General features: G+C 47.1%; 1 protein-coding gene across 1 annotated transcript in view; it reads left to right on the top strand.

Moving 5' to 3' along the window:
* The window catches only part of ZNF366 (zinc finger protein 366), a 64,517-nt gene extending 50,874 nt beyond the window's left edge, over positions 1-13,643 (top strand). The window contains exons 4-5 of the mRNA XM_082652430.1: positions 8,057-8,231; positions 11,206-13,643. Of these exons, the coding sequence (XP_082508556.1) occupies positions 8,057-8,231; positions 11,206-11,732 (702 nt within the window). The 3' untranslated portion in view covers positions 11,733-13,643. The remainder of the gene's footprint in view (positions 1-8,056; positions 8,232-11,205) is intronic.
* The last annotated feature ends 739 nt before the right edge of the window (positions 13,644-14,382 follow it).

Here is a 14,382-nt window from a genome sequence, read left to right as displayed (position 1 = left end):
TCTTGGGCTTCGAGCATGGACTGTATTTTTATGAGCTGGTGGTGGGGCGCATAAAGTCGTTAAAATACTCAGGAGCCATTGCATAGTTCGTAGTCCCCCCAAAATCCACGTCCATCCAGACCAGCCAGCTCCCTCCTCCACCTCACCAATTCAGGGCCAGCAGTAGTGGTTAAACCAGGCAGAAAACATCCCTGAAACAGAGGGATACGTCAGGGCAGAGCCAATGCAGGAAAAGGACTTGCCAGCTGTGTGTGATTTGGGGGCACAGAAGCAGTTCTGTTTCTCTACCTCAAGGGCCTCAGAGGGGCCTGGAGGATCTTGGACCAAGTGGTCCTTGAGGATTTAGAGTGTTCTCTCTGGTACCAGTGCATAGAGACGGGACATGATGGGACATGATGGGCCCAGTGATGCCAGGCCTCCCTTCACCCCAATGATAGCACACCACACATGGTTCAAAGGGTGTCTGCTGGTCAACTATACAGTTCAGAAACTCAATCTGACATCTCCTTGAGGGTGGATAAGGCTCCAGATATCTGGTCACACCATGAAACCCCATAAGAGAGGGGCTTGTAGCAGGAAATGCCAGCTGTGATAGAATACAGTTTAACTCTCCAGTGGGAGTTGGGCCTGGCACAGGAATTGGACTGGTCATCTGCACAGGTCACTTCTTCCTGATGAGCAGGTTCTCTCAGGAGACCACGGGAGGTCGGAGGCTGCCTAGAAGGCAGTATGTATCATTTGAACAAAAAGAACTGGATGTTAAAGTGTATGTTGGTCAAACTTAGGTGGCCCTTCTCCATTCTTAGACATTCCTGAAATAAGAACAGGTGTCAGTCACCTCGATCAAGAGCCTCTGTCCTCTGGCGAGTGCCAGAACATACTGCCAGGTTCTTCTTCTCTTCGTCCCCGTCTCCCTGCACAGTGCCACCTGCTTGGTGTCCTCTTCATACCATCACCCTTCTTCATTTCAAAGGAATTTCAGAGCATGTCTGAATTTGCAGATTATGTAATGGGGCCCTGTGTATTTATAAACTAGCTCCAGATCCCACTGTGGGATAGGCCATCTCCAGATGGTGTCCTGGGGACTTTGCTTCTTACTCACGTTGTGCTGTATTCTTGGAAATCTGGCCCTGGGTAGGGGTTGCTGGGGTCTGAGAGTTGGGAGAGGAACAGAGGGCCATTTGCCCATCACCATGCAGTTCACAGCCCTCAGAGAAGAGTGGATGGCTGGCTACACGGTGATGCTGGAGAACAGGCCCAGACAACTACACCCGAGCTCTGTTGCGGTAACGGGGAAGGGTTATTCCATGTATGGGACTGACACGGCTGGAAAAAAGAGGCAGACCTTGCTCCAGCCATATTCCAAGAGTTGGCTCCATCTCCTGTACCCCAAAACTTGCCAAAAAAAAAAGGGAGACTCTTTAAGTAACAGATTCTAATTTCCTGGGATTCTCACCACTAAAAATTCTTCCTAACATAAATCCCTCCCGCTGTGGCCACATGAACTGGTTCTCTCCGGCCCTGGCTCAGTGGAAACAGCTGTCCACAGCAAACAGAAACATTCGTTTACTGCGGGATTAGGCATTAACAATAGGATGGAAAATTCGAGGAGGAAAGGTTTCTGGTTTTTTTTTCTTCTTATAAAAAAATTACTGCCCTTCTGGGTTCTTTTGCTATTGGCTCGACTTCTGGACTCCTTGCTTCTTGGAGCCAGCTGGAGTTTCTCCAGAGACCTGCGCCTGTAGACTTAAGCCACGTTTCAGAAATACGCTTCCCAGATTCTGCGCAAGCACGCAGGGGTTGACTTGGATGCTCTCCTCGTAGCAGCCACACTCCATAATAGCAAAGAACCAGCTGCTGTCTTTGGGAAACCTGTCCAGGAAAAGCAGTCATCCAGAATTTCCGGGACAAATTCTCCTTTGAGATGGGTGAAGCCGGGAGCTGCCGATGTTATGAATCACCAGGTCATCTGCAGCCTGGCCCAAAGCAGAGGGCTGAAGGCTGAGGCAAGAACACATGGAAAAGGATGAGGTCTCCCTGAAAAGGGTCCCTGCCGCCTCCGCCAAACTGGCTCCATCTCCCCCTCCAGCTCTTGGATGCTCCATCGGGGAGAAACCCAGTGGGGACTTGCAGGGGCCCAGTGCTTGGGATCAGGGTTCTCAGGCTGGCATCGAGGGGGTTAAGGCAGTGACCAGATAGCAGCCTTTTGGCAGCAAAGCCCTCCTCAGCAGAAGGAAGGATATAGCTGTATGAACTGCCTGCTTAACAATGCCCCGCATGTCCCCAGGGGCCCGCCTGCAAATAGATTTCATCTTGCTTTCTCTTGTACTTTTCAAAGCTTCCTGTTTTCTCACGGTCCTTTTGGACAGTTTACAGTCTCTCTCTCCCTCCCTCCCTCTCTCTCCCTTTGAGGAAAGGAACACCCTTCTTATTAAAAGAGAGAGAGAGAGAGAAGGATGTAAGGGAAGGGCAGTTTAGCGGAGGCCATTCTCCGAGGCTGCAGGCTGCAGCTCTTTGACCTTTCCTCTCAGAATAGGGAAACACAGGCTTCCTGGTGCATCGCAGTCTCAGTAGTGTGCCTCTTTTTGGCTTTGTGGGCCTCTGGCCCCAGCCCAGTGGTTGCCCACTGCCATCACTCTGCCTCTGTGCACAGCGACTTCTCTGTGACTCTGGCTGTCAGCGCTGTCTCTGGGACTCACAGGAAGTTGCCTGGACCCGGGAGGGAAGGGGCGTCAGGAGGCCAGAATTAGGAGCTTCTATAAAGATAAGGGGACAGGGCCTCTGCCAGCTGTTTAAAGGGCTGACGGAGGATCAGAGAGCCAGATAATAGGCTCCCCAAAGCCTGCAATCTAGGATGAATCTTCTCTTTCCATCCACATTCCCAGGGCTGCCTCAGCCACACCTGCTTACATTTCTCTTATGCCTCAAGTAACCTGGCAGGTATTTACTCAATACCTTAATATTGAGATCCTTCCTCAATATTCCTTCCACATAATTTGGTTTAAAAAGACAGTACCCTTATCCACAAAGAACTTACCATTTCTAGAATGTAGAATGTACATGATAATGATAGTCTAAGAGCTAATATTTATTGAGCTCTTACTATTTGCCAATCTCTTTACCTGAATCAAAAACCTTCATAGGAGGGGCTTCCCTGGTGGCTCAGTCGTTAAGAATCCGTCTGCCAATGCAGGGGACATGGGTTCGAGCCCTGGTCCAGGAAGATCCCACATGCCTCAGTGCAACTAAGCCCATGTGCCACAACTACTGAGCATGCGCTCTAGAGCCCACGAGCCACAACTACTGAAGCCCGCATGCCTAGAGCCCGTGCTCCACAACAAGAGAAGCCACTGCAGTGAGAAGCCCGCGCACCGCAATGAAGAGTAGCCCCCTCTCACTGAAACTAGAGGAAGCCCGTGGGCAGCAACGAAGACCCAATGCAGCCAAAAATAAATAAATTTATTTTTTTTGAAAAAAGCCTTCATGGGAAACTAAGATTATCATCGACATTTTACAGAAGAGAAAGTGGAGCAAGTTCTGTATCCCTCTGGGGTTTCACCACTGCCTCTCTGTTCTGCCATCTCAAAGCCCAGTGATCCATGCAACCCATTTTAAAAGGACAGTTCAAAACATTTGTTCCCATTTCCTATTACATCTTGAGGTCCGTCTCTCTCTATATATTTATTTATTTATTTTGGGCTGCATTGGGTCTTTGTTGCTGTGTGTAGGCTTTCTTTAGTTGTGGTGAGCAGGGGCTACTCTTCGTTGTGGTGTGCGGGGGCTTCTCATTGTGGTGGCTTCTCTTGTTGTGGAGCACAGGCTCTAGGCGCAGGGGCTTCAGTAGTTGTGGCGCATGGGCTCAGTAGTTGTGGCTTGCGGGCTCAGTAGTTGTGGCTTGCGGGCTCTAGAGTACAGGCTCAGTAGTTGTGGCACATGGGCTGAGTTGCTCCGCGGCATGTGGGATCTTCCCGGACCAGTGGTCCATCCCGTGTCCCCTGCATTGGCAGGCATATTCTTAACCACTGTGCCACCAGGGAAGTAAGCAACAGATTTCCACCTCTCTCTTTAAAAGTAGGTATAAAAGTGGGTATTGGTGGAAAAACTGATATTTAATGTCAGAAGCACACTAATACTGCTCATTAGAGCAACTGAGAGTTCAAAAGGGCTGGACTGGTTGAGATGACCACCTGCAAGATGACATCTGACTCCTTATCACTGCAGCAGCTTCCTGTACCAATACTGTGCCTTTCATCTCCACAGACTTTGGCAGCAGGTGATTCAGCAAGTCTTGACTTGGGCAAGCTCTTAGCCTCATGTCTCATGATGAAAGCGGGCCTTGTAGATGACTGCTTTTCCCAGGAGAAGAAACTAGAGTTTTGATGCTCCCTCCCAACTTTTCTTCCTTCCTGTCTACTCCTCTCCTCTCCTACAAGGATTCTGCTTAGAGCTCACTCACACTCAAACCCCACCTGAGGGTGCCGTCTTTAATTGCCCCAGTCCTCCTTCTGTGGCCCCTCTTCACTCGTGGTGACTGAGAGACCTCTCCAAATTTCACAGACACAAAATATATCCATTCATTTGTGTATAGTTATGTGAGGACAATCCTCTGAGAAGGATGAAGAGGCCAGGTGTTCTGGATAAGGACCGAAGGGCTTTGTGGAAGCGTCAGAGGCTGAGAGGAAGAAGCTAAGGGTCCCAACCGCTGAGATGTGAGTGGTGTCCAAGTACTTCAGGTCCTGAGTTAATTGTTTCTGTCCTCCTGCCACTGAGGATTTTGGTTTGCAAACTAATGTGTATAGCTTTAAAGGGGGCACGCAAGAGAGTTGGCCATGGCTGCTTTGTGGAATTTTTGCATAAGGACGTGATATTTTTCCTGACTTGGTTGTTTATTTCCTAACCATATACTTAGATATTCATTAAGTGTTACTACGTGTGTAGCCCTGTGCTTGATACTGGGGTTGGCCTCAGAGAAGAGGAAGATAGTTCTTATGTTTCTGAATACTACCTGGGACACCTTTTAGTGCCCTAAACATCTTTCAGAGTTGACACATTATTGCTTAGCCCTGGGAAAGCTCTCCATTGGCTATCAGTAGGCTATCATAAACCATGAAGGGTAACTCTGGTATATAAAAATTAAATTTTATCCACAGCAACAAAATTAGTCTTCTTTACCAATCACACATCAGATAATATAGCTGACCAGCCACGTTCCACAGTGCATCTTCTTCCCTGAGGCTGTAGGCCTTGATTTCAGGAGACAATATCATTTATTAAAATGATAAAACATCCTAATGTCCCCATATACCACTAAAATGTCCCAGGAAGTTCAGTACTGAATGAATTGATCCAGAAAAGCATTAGAGTAGAAAACACACACTCAGCTATGATGATCATAAAAGGTTGCTTTTCTGAGGCTGCAGAAGAATCTGGAAAATACCCAGCAGTAGCCCTCTTCACGTGTGCACACGTGTGTTGGGTGGAGGCAGGGTGACGGGGGAAGGGAGCTGCGACCTCAGGCAGGTGAATTACAGGATCTGCTCCAACCCCAGAGTTACAGCAGTTGCAGCAGCAACAAGCAGTGGATCATTACCACAATAGTAATAGTTACTGTGCCTGTAGTTTAAGGTTGATTGAAGTGTCTGAACATATTTAATGAGGAGACTTTATTCTTGTGTCAAAACAAAATCAAAAGGCACTCCACATATTCTTCAAGGTTAGGCTAAAATTTCATCTCCTTTATAAAACCCATTCAGACCAATCCAGCTTCTAATACCTCAGCAACCACAGATGATAACTAAAAGTGGAGTATCACCCTCCATGGAAGTCATTGAAGGAAAGAGGAACCCATTTCTTCCTTCAGTTCTCTCCGTCTGGCCTATAGGACCATGAGACCCATCCAGGCTTGGGCTACTGCAGTGGCCTTCCAATCTCTATCTCCCCTCCACCTACATGTCTTGTGCTTAACTACCCATGGCTTTTGCTGTTTTCAGATCTTCTGCTACGATGTGCCTCACCCCTTCACTCACTCAACAGAGGCTTACTAAGGAACTATCATGGGTCAAGCCTGGTGCTAGGCAGGGATTATAACCAAAAGGCAGGCAGAGCCTTCAGAGATGCTGCGGTCTGAAGGACAGTTCAGCTCAGCAAGTCCAGCAGCAGCATTGCCCCAAACAATCAGAACTGTCCCATGAACCAAATGAGATATATCTGTTCTAGAATGACCCATGACTGGAAATACCTAATGTAGAAGCTCTAGGTTCAATTTTTTTTTTTTTTCTTAGCCAGGATGGAGAACTGGATAAACTAAGCTAATAAAGAGAACTCTACCAGAACTCTCACACATGGGCAAAACAGCCACAGGCTGATACAGCTTTATAAATTGTCCCGGTTGAGAATAAAGAGAAAGCCGGTATCCATACTTTCCCCTAAATTAGACCCACTCTCTCAGCTTTTCCCCTCTTGGGTCACCTTTTCCAAATGAATGTGGTGAGGGGTGCTCTGAATACTGAGTGTGGGGTACACCAGTATGCTGAGTTCATTCTCGCTAGTAAGGAAGTAAAAAGGGAAAATACGTAACACCCCCAAATAGGAATCATTTAAAAACACAGAACCAGCCGTTTATTATTCATGCATGGATTATCTGTGACAAATCTGTAATCCCAGGATGGCTTCCTCTTCCTGCCCCGCATTCCTTTAGGCTAATCTCCCAAGGTCACAGTTGTTAGGTGTACCCATTCTTCCAAGGCCAGCTCAGCTCTCACCTCCATAGCCACCTGAAGAAAACACTGTCTTCATTAATAAAAGTTCACCCCAGAACCTCCACAATGGCCCTGAAAACATCTCTCGGTGAGAAAGGAAGACGGGTGTCAGCTTCGGAGGATGCCGTACCCCGCATCCTCTCTCTGGGCACCTCTTGCCTCATATCACTACCCTCACGACATGAGCCTCTGAGGGTGGGAAGGGAAAAGGGAAGGAGAATGTTCCTCCCTTAATGCTCTGGTCCCAGCACAGACACAGAATCCTTCTTTGCATTCCTCACATCACAGTCAAGGAAGGGCTGGAGCTTCCACACCCTGCTGTGCTGAAGCTTGGGGACAAGAAAAGCAAGGAAAGCACCCCAGAGCAACTGCTTCTGTCTTACACCATCTGCATCTGCACACATTGCCTTTGAAAAGGCAGTTCTGTTCTTCCCAAAGGAGCTGGAGAACTGCTGTGGTCCATCATGTATTTGCAATTTGATGGAAATAGAAATTTTTAAAAAGTGAATAAAATATGTTTGCTTTTTGTATACCTAGGATGATATTTTCAGTACTTCAGATCTCTACCCAGAGAAAAGACACACTCCTTCCTTTTAACTCTGAAATCCATCCCCAAAGTTAGCAAATTTAAAAATTAGAAAAGCATTGCCTGATATAATCTAACAGAAGAGTTATACTGGGGGGACACAGTATGATGTGGTGATTGACGGTGTGGCCTCTGGTGTCCGAGGACCTGAGTTTATTATCCCAGCTCCAGCTGTGAGCCTTGGCCAGTCTTTACTCTTAATCCCTCAGTTTGTCCATCTGTAAAATAGGGATGAGAACAGCACCCATCTCATAGGACTGATGTGGGTTAAATGAGATATTCCATGGCAGACTTGGGACAGTGCCTTCCATATTGTAAACACTCCATAAATATTAAACAAGTCATCGTATCCTCATCATTCAAGCGAAGCACACTTTGAGCAATTGCTTTCAGAGCAGCTTTTCTCCTTTCCAAAAGGTTGCATTCAAAAGAAGCTTTAATAGCTTTGCAATTTTTACCTTGAGTTTAAAAATCCCAATACAACAGGAGTAAAATCTCGTGAATCCAACCCTACCTGTGCTACCGCTGAGCCTGGGCTCGATCCAGCCCCTCCTTGACTTCCATGGGGACAGTTTCTTTGGAAGCAACTTAAAAATGCCAAGATCCAGACAAAGTAGCGACGCATCCGTCCTCACACAGGCCTGGGTGTGGTCGCCTGGGCAGGGTCCCCGCCTTTGAGTAACCTGTGTCCTCTTCATCACTGTCTTCACAGCTGTGTGGGAAGGAATTCAACCGGATGCACAACCTAATGGGCCACATGCACCTGCACTCTGACAGCAAACCCTTCAAGTGCCTCTACTGCCCCAGCAAGTTCACCCTGAAGGGGAACCTGACACGCCACATGAAAGTGAAGCATGGGGTCATGGAGCGGGGCCTCCACTCTCAAGGTAATCACCCTTCCAGGCCAGTGAGGAACAAATGGGAGCTGAACTTGTCTTTAGGGAGCTTTACTTTGGGGGGTTATTCTTACCGTCATAAAAGGGAGCATAATTCTCAAGACCACAGCAGAGTAGCGGGAGCAGGTTGTCAGTGTTGCTGTAACACACGTAAAGCTGGTATCTGAAGGTAGTAAGTAAAAGTGAATTTTAGGAGGTAGATTAGAATATCATAATGATGCCACTCGGTACCACTATTAGTTCTTTGTTCCAGACCCTGCAGCAGGTGCTTGGTCTCTGTGAATCTTTATAGTAACTCCAGGGTGGAGGAACTTCTGTTATGAGGCTTTGAAACATTAACTTGCTCAACTGAAAAGTAGCAGACCGAGAATTTGAACACAGACCTTTCTGACTCTAAAGCCTTATTGTATCCTCTTTATCGCACTGCCGTTAAGGGGCAGGTCTGCTAGTTCTGCTGTCAGCAAAAGTGTGTCTGTAGCAGGCTAGGTCTCGTCTATCTGTTCACAACCAGAAACTCGCGAGGACAGTTTTCCTGCTTGGTAGGGCTGATTGGCCCATAGGCAGAGTAGTGAGTCTCCCTAGCTGAGCCCTAACTGAACTGATGAAAGTTTCTGCCTCCTTCATCTTCTTGGTCCCTTCCTTAGCAGTGAGGAGTTTATGTTCCGCACGTACTGGGTTCAGTAGGTTGTCCTTCAATAAATGGGCAGTAAATGCTTTCTGTCCAATGCAGTGTGCTGTATGCCATGGCAGATACGAGGGGAATGAGACCACCTTCATTCGCCCTCTGGGAGGCCTGTGTGTGGGGAGAGAAGACACACATATACGTAACTTACAATATCATGCTAACTGGCCGATATGTTCTGATTCACATATGATCCAAGCACAGGGTGACGCACTTAGATTTTATTGCTCGTCCCCAATATTCCACAAAGTAGACTGCGTAATTCTCATTTTATGTAAATGGAGACCAAGGCCAAGAGGTGTTACATAAACTGCTCAAGGTCAAACAGCAAGTCTGAAGGCAGAACTGAGATTCTAACTCAAGAATTTCTGGCTCAAGCCAGTGCTTACTGCACTGAGTAGAAACATGGGGGGGGGGTTTGTTCACGTTTGCTGCTTCTCCTACCCCTTTACAAAAGAGGTGGTCAACTAGGCACCCGTATTCATGAATAGGATGCACGTGTGCACACCCAGCGTGAAACAAAATGATGGTAGCTTTCAGATTTCTCAAACACCCACTGAGTTTACGGTGACTCCTGGTTGAGAGGAAACTGTGATCATCATAAAACAAGGCCTGGAGTTTGTACAAAAGCCCTGAAAAAAATTCTGGTTAAAAAACAAAAGCACTTTATTTCCCTGAGAATGTTCTTTTTCTGAATCATTCTTTGCATCTCTGCTTGCCTGAGCTACTTCCCAAGCTAGGCCTGGATTCTTCCAGAATAGGTGAAGTATGCTCAGTCACCAGGGCTAGAGACATAGGAGGTGATGAGGAGACAGTCCTCCGTCTGAAAGCCTGACTTGGTCACCAGGACGTACCCCATACAGATACTCATATCCTAACAGGCAACTAAAGACTGTCATTCTTCTGGACAAATCAAGAGCATCACCATATATCAGAGAGTTGCTTTGAAAGTTTTTAACAGACTTTCAACAATTTTAATGTTTTCAACTACAAAAGGTGTTAGCATTTCTTCACTCTAGGTTTTGAAATGGCTCCAAAATCAAGACCCAGATTAAAAAGATCCTCCCTGTGCCCCTGACAAGATTAAAGCTACAGACAGCTTCATCGCCTGACCACACCATAAAGCAGGCAGCATTGGACCTCGGCTTCCTTTGTGCATCCCCGCCCCAGAAGCCTGCTTCCCCCTGTGCAGCAGGGTCTGGCCGCACCCCAGCCCCCTCCCTCCCATCCCTCTCTTCAGTCCTCCCCGCCTGGTCCTCAGGGCCTGGCTGCTGGCTTACCACGGGCAGACACCTCCAAGATCAAATCAGGTGGAGCGCTACCACATGCCTGTTGGCTGCTGAAAAGTCCATCCCTACAAGGGCCTTCAAACTGAAACTAAAAATGAGACCCTCTTACATCACTGTGCCCAACAGCAAGGACCCTTGTGGTGGGACACAAGGGCTTTTGAGCTCCTCAGAGGACCTTCCTGCACCCTCCCTACCTACTCTGTCTGTGCTCAGGGGGCCCAGTTATGGGGTGGCCCCCTTGGTCCCAAATGGAATATCTGGGGTTTTTTTCAAGTTGAAAATATCTCTATTATTGTTTTATTTTTTTTCTTATGGTAAAATGTGTGCTCACTGTTAAAATAAAAAGAAATATATTTGAAGTGAAAAGGAAAATGTAAAAATCACCTCATAGTTAATCATTTTTGAGATTTTGGCATATGTCCTTCCAGATAGTTTTTGATATATAAAATAGAATCTACACTATTAATATATATGATAAATAATATATATGATAAATATATATTTCTTTTACTTAAAGGATATAGAGAATACCTTTTATGATCAGTAATAGGTCTCTGCATCTTCTACACATAGAAGTACCTTCTACACACGTCATACCTTCATTGTATGGAGGTACTATTATTTATTTAAACAAACCTTTATCGTTAAATTGATAATTGTTTTCACAGTCTCACTATTAGAAGCGTGGTGATGAGCATCCTTACATATACATCTTGTGCACCTGCCAGACTGTTCTCATAGTTTAAATTCTCAGCAGTGTAACTGCTGAGTCAAAGGTGTGCTTATTTTTAAAGCTTTTCTTGCATGTTGCCAAATTCCCCTGGAAGGAGTCATACCGATGTAGACTCCATCTGTGACAGGGCCCATCTCTCTACAGCCTTCCTGGGGATTTCTCTGCTTTTCAAATGCAAAAGCAAGCTACACTAACCGGCCCTGGGTTCCGCCCAGCGACCTGAACGTTTCCCGGGGCCTGAACGTGCCTTTGCTCCGGCAGGTTTTGGAAGGGGGAGAGTTGCCGGGGCGCAGACGGCGGGGGGCCTGAGGAGCCTGCAGCAGGAGGAACCCTTCGACCTGTCCCAGAGGCGTCGGGCCAAGGGGCCAGCCTTCCAGCCGGATGTGGAGAGCGCCAGGGGCAGCTCCTGCCACGAGGAGGACGACGACGACAACTGCTGCGAGGCGGGGCGGGACAGCCCGGGCCTCGGGCCCCGCAGCCCCCCGCTCTGCGCGCCGCAGGACCTGTCCGCCAAGGCCGACCCGGGCCCCAGGGCGGAGGCGCAGGCGGGGGAGGACGCGCCGCAAGGGGACCTCCAGCCGAAGAGCCGGGCCAGCCCCGGGCCCGAGGGCGTCCGGGAGAGAGAGTTTGCCCGCAGAGACGAGTGTCCCGGCCTCCTCCGGGCCCTGCAGAGCGCTCGGCGGGGCCCCTCCTTTTCTGATTACTTGTACTTCAAGCACAGAGATGAGAGTTTAAAAGAATTACTGGAGAGGAAAATGGAAAACCAAGCAGTGCTTTTAGGGATCTAAGTGGACGGTTTAAAAATTACACTTGGAGAATGAGCACTAGGCTGTGCAAGTACAGCTTTCCGCATGAGCTCTCGTTTGCTGGAGGCGGAGAAGGGCACGAATCTTTACAAATGGCTCAGACTAAGTGAGCAGGGATGTCCTCACTCACGTAAATGCTTCTCAGGTCATTCATTGGGCCCTTGATTTTTAACACACATGCAAGGTCTTCTTCAGTGTTATTTCGTGGATCTCCAGTGTAATAAACTGTACATATTCTTCTAGACATCTAACTGTAAGCTGATGCCGAGGTGCTTTTAGAAATTATATCTTCCATTGACTAATACGGTAAATTTCTTTCTAGTTGCAAAAATATGGTGCTTGACATGTTACCTTATTAATGACTCTTTAGTTGAATGTGTAAAAGGTATAATATTTTTCCAGATAGATGAAAATATGAGTAGTTGTATATAGTTTAAAATTTGCTATATTAAATAATCAAAAAACGCCAGAAATGACACAGGAGGGTGAGTTATTGAAGAGGACGTTCTCAAGTAGTTGCTGCAGATATAAGATAACATTTCAAGAGAATAAGAATAATTTTGACTAAGGAAAAAAAACAGCAATACTTAGATTCCTGCCTGGGTCTGCCTCATTTGGCTTCTGCTAACCTTCATCAGATGTGGCATTTGGAGCATATTTTCAGATAGCCCGCCAGTGCTCAGCGTCTGCAGGCTAACCCCGTGTCCTGAGCAGAGCTCCCTCCTGGAGACCTTGCTCGAGGCTTCGTGCCCCGTAAAGCAGCTGCAGGAAGAGTTGTCACCCCATGAGCAGTGGATTCCTCCTCAGTGCTGGAGCTGGGTGGGGGGGAGGAACTCTCCCTGAAATTTAAGCTCTAACTTATTTAGAGTATTAGAATAACCATAGGCTAATCACTAGTAAAGGATTTTCTGGGCTGTATTCTCAATGCTACCTGAACATTAGAATCATCTCAGGGAGCCTTTTAAAACATACCAACGCTGGGGCCTGACGCCCTGAGGTCCTGATTTAATTGGTCTAGGGTGGAGCTCTAGCACTGGTTATTTTCCAAGTTGCCCCAGATGACTCTTCTGTGCAGCCAGGGTTGAGAAAGATTGACTAGGCTGAAATAGTGGCTCCCAAGACCCCCTCCCAGGCACTCCATAAATATTTCAGCTTCTGGCTTTAGACTCATTAAGATAGAAAGCAGGAAACCTTGAAATCATACTGCTGACTTAGGCCTTTTTACCTGTTCTGTAAGAGCCTCACGAGAGGAAACACACACACACACACACACACACACACACACACACTGTATAAACACACACTTTTTGTACTAGAAATGATGCCTGTGTTGCTTATGGTCACTTAATGTTTAAAAATACATAGCCAGCCTATAGTGACTATTTCTTCCTAGATGTGTGAATCGTGAGTCCAGTGAGTGGCAGTGACTGTCAAGGGTGGGTCGAGCCCCACAGGTAGGCTTCCCTTAGGCACCGGCGTCTGACGAATAAAGCAGTGCTGACAGGATGTCACATATGTGTGACTGACCATAAGCAGTGACCCTCTGGTACTGTGTCTGTGTTTATGTAAAAACTGTCCCTTGGTAGTTTCAACTCGTATTTGTAGAGCTAGGTACTGTTTATTATTTGCTTCTTCTCCTCCCAAAGTTACCAGTACATTTCTTTAGACGACCTGGCCCATCTCTGCCTGTGGAATGCTGGCTTTTTCTCTTGGCCAAGGTGCTTCCCCGTCAGCCTCATCTAGTTCTTGTCAGTCACACGTGCGCTTTGTCAATCCCTGATGTGTTCCTCCCGCTGCCTTGCTTAAGCCTCCTTCGCCCAGCCTCACCACCACTACAACGTGCCAAAGCTGCTTGTGTTGGCTACTGCCATCTATGCCCCAAGGTCAGAGCACCTGCAAAGGGGATGGTGAAGGGAAGAGTGTGGTTTTCTGCGGTTACCAGCACAACTCTGGGCCAAGAATCCATCCAGATCTTCATAGGGGCAATTTGCCTTCCATCCATTATTTTTAATACAGCTCATCAGTGCCTCTGATGACATCACTCAGAGGCTGGCAGAGTGTTCTGTGAGGCCTCCTCCTGGGGTCCTGTTACATATTCATTCTTTCAGCAGCAAGGTGTTGAGGACCTGCTACAAAGGCTGCAGATTTCCAGTTTGTTCTGGGTGTGCGGAGCTGGAATAGGAACTAGAAAAACTAGAATAGCAAGCTGTAGACTTTTCCACCCAAAACGAATCACGTGGGAGTGTTTGAGGAACAAGTTAATGTTGAGATGGAAAGAGTATGGTCTAGAATGCTGGTTTCCACATTGTGTGCTGAGAAGCAAGAGGTCCCTCTTAGGCCCTTCTAGAGCTGCCAGGGGAGGGAAAATTCTCAACCCATATCCCCACTTCACTCAGAGCGGCTCAAATTCCATCTGTTTTATGTGTTAGGCTTCCAAGTAAAATTTCATTTGGAGGAAGAGAAAAGGGTCTAGGAAAAGTCATAAAAAATTGTTATGGAATGTATTCTAAAGCCTGTTTTTCATTCTTGACTCTGGATACGAGAGACTTAATTAGATATAACCCACTGGTTCATATGCACTGACCTTCTGAGAACCAAGGCTAAAACCTTGGTTTTGTATGTGACCAACATC

The sequence above is a fragment of the Grampus griseus genome (assembly GCF_964374135.1).
Source record: "Grampus griseus genome assembly, chromosome: 3".
Taxonomy (NCBI): domain Eukaryota; kingdom Metazoa; phylum Chordata; class Mammalia; order Artiodactyla; family Delphinidae; genus Grampus; species Grampus griseus.
Note: the sequence above shows the minus strand (reverse complement) of the source record. Positions and strands in the feature narration are given on the sequence as shown.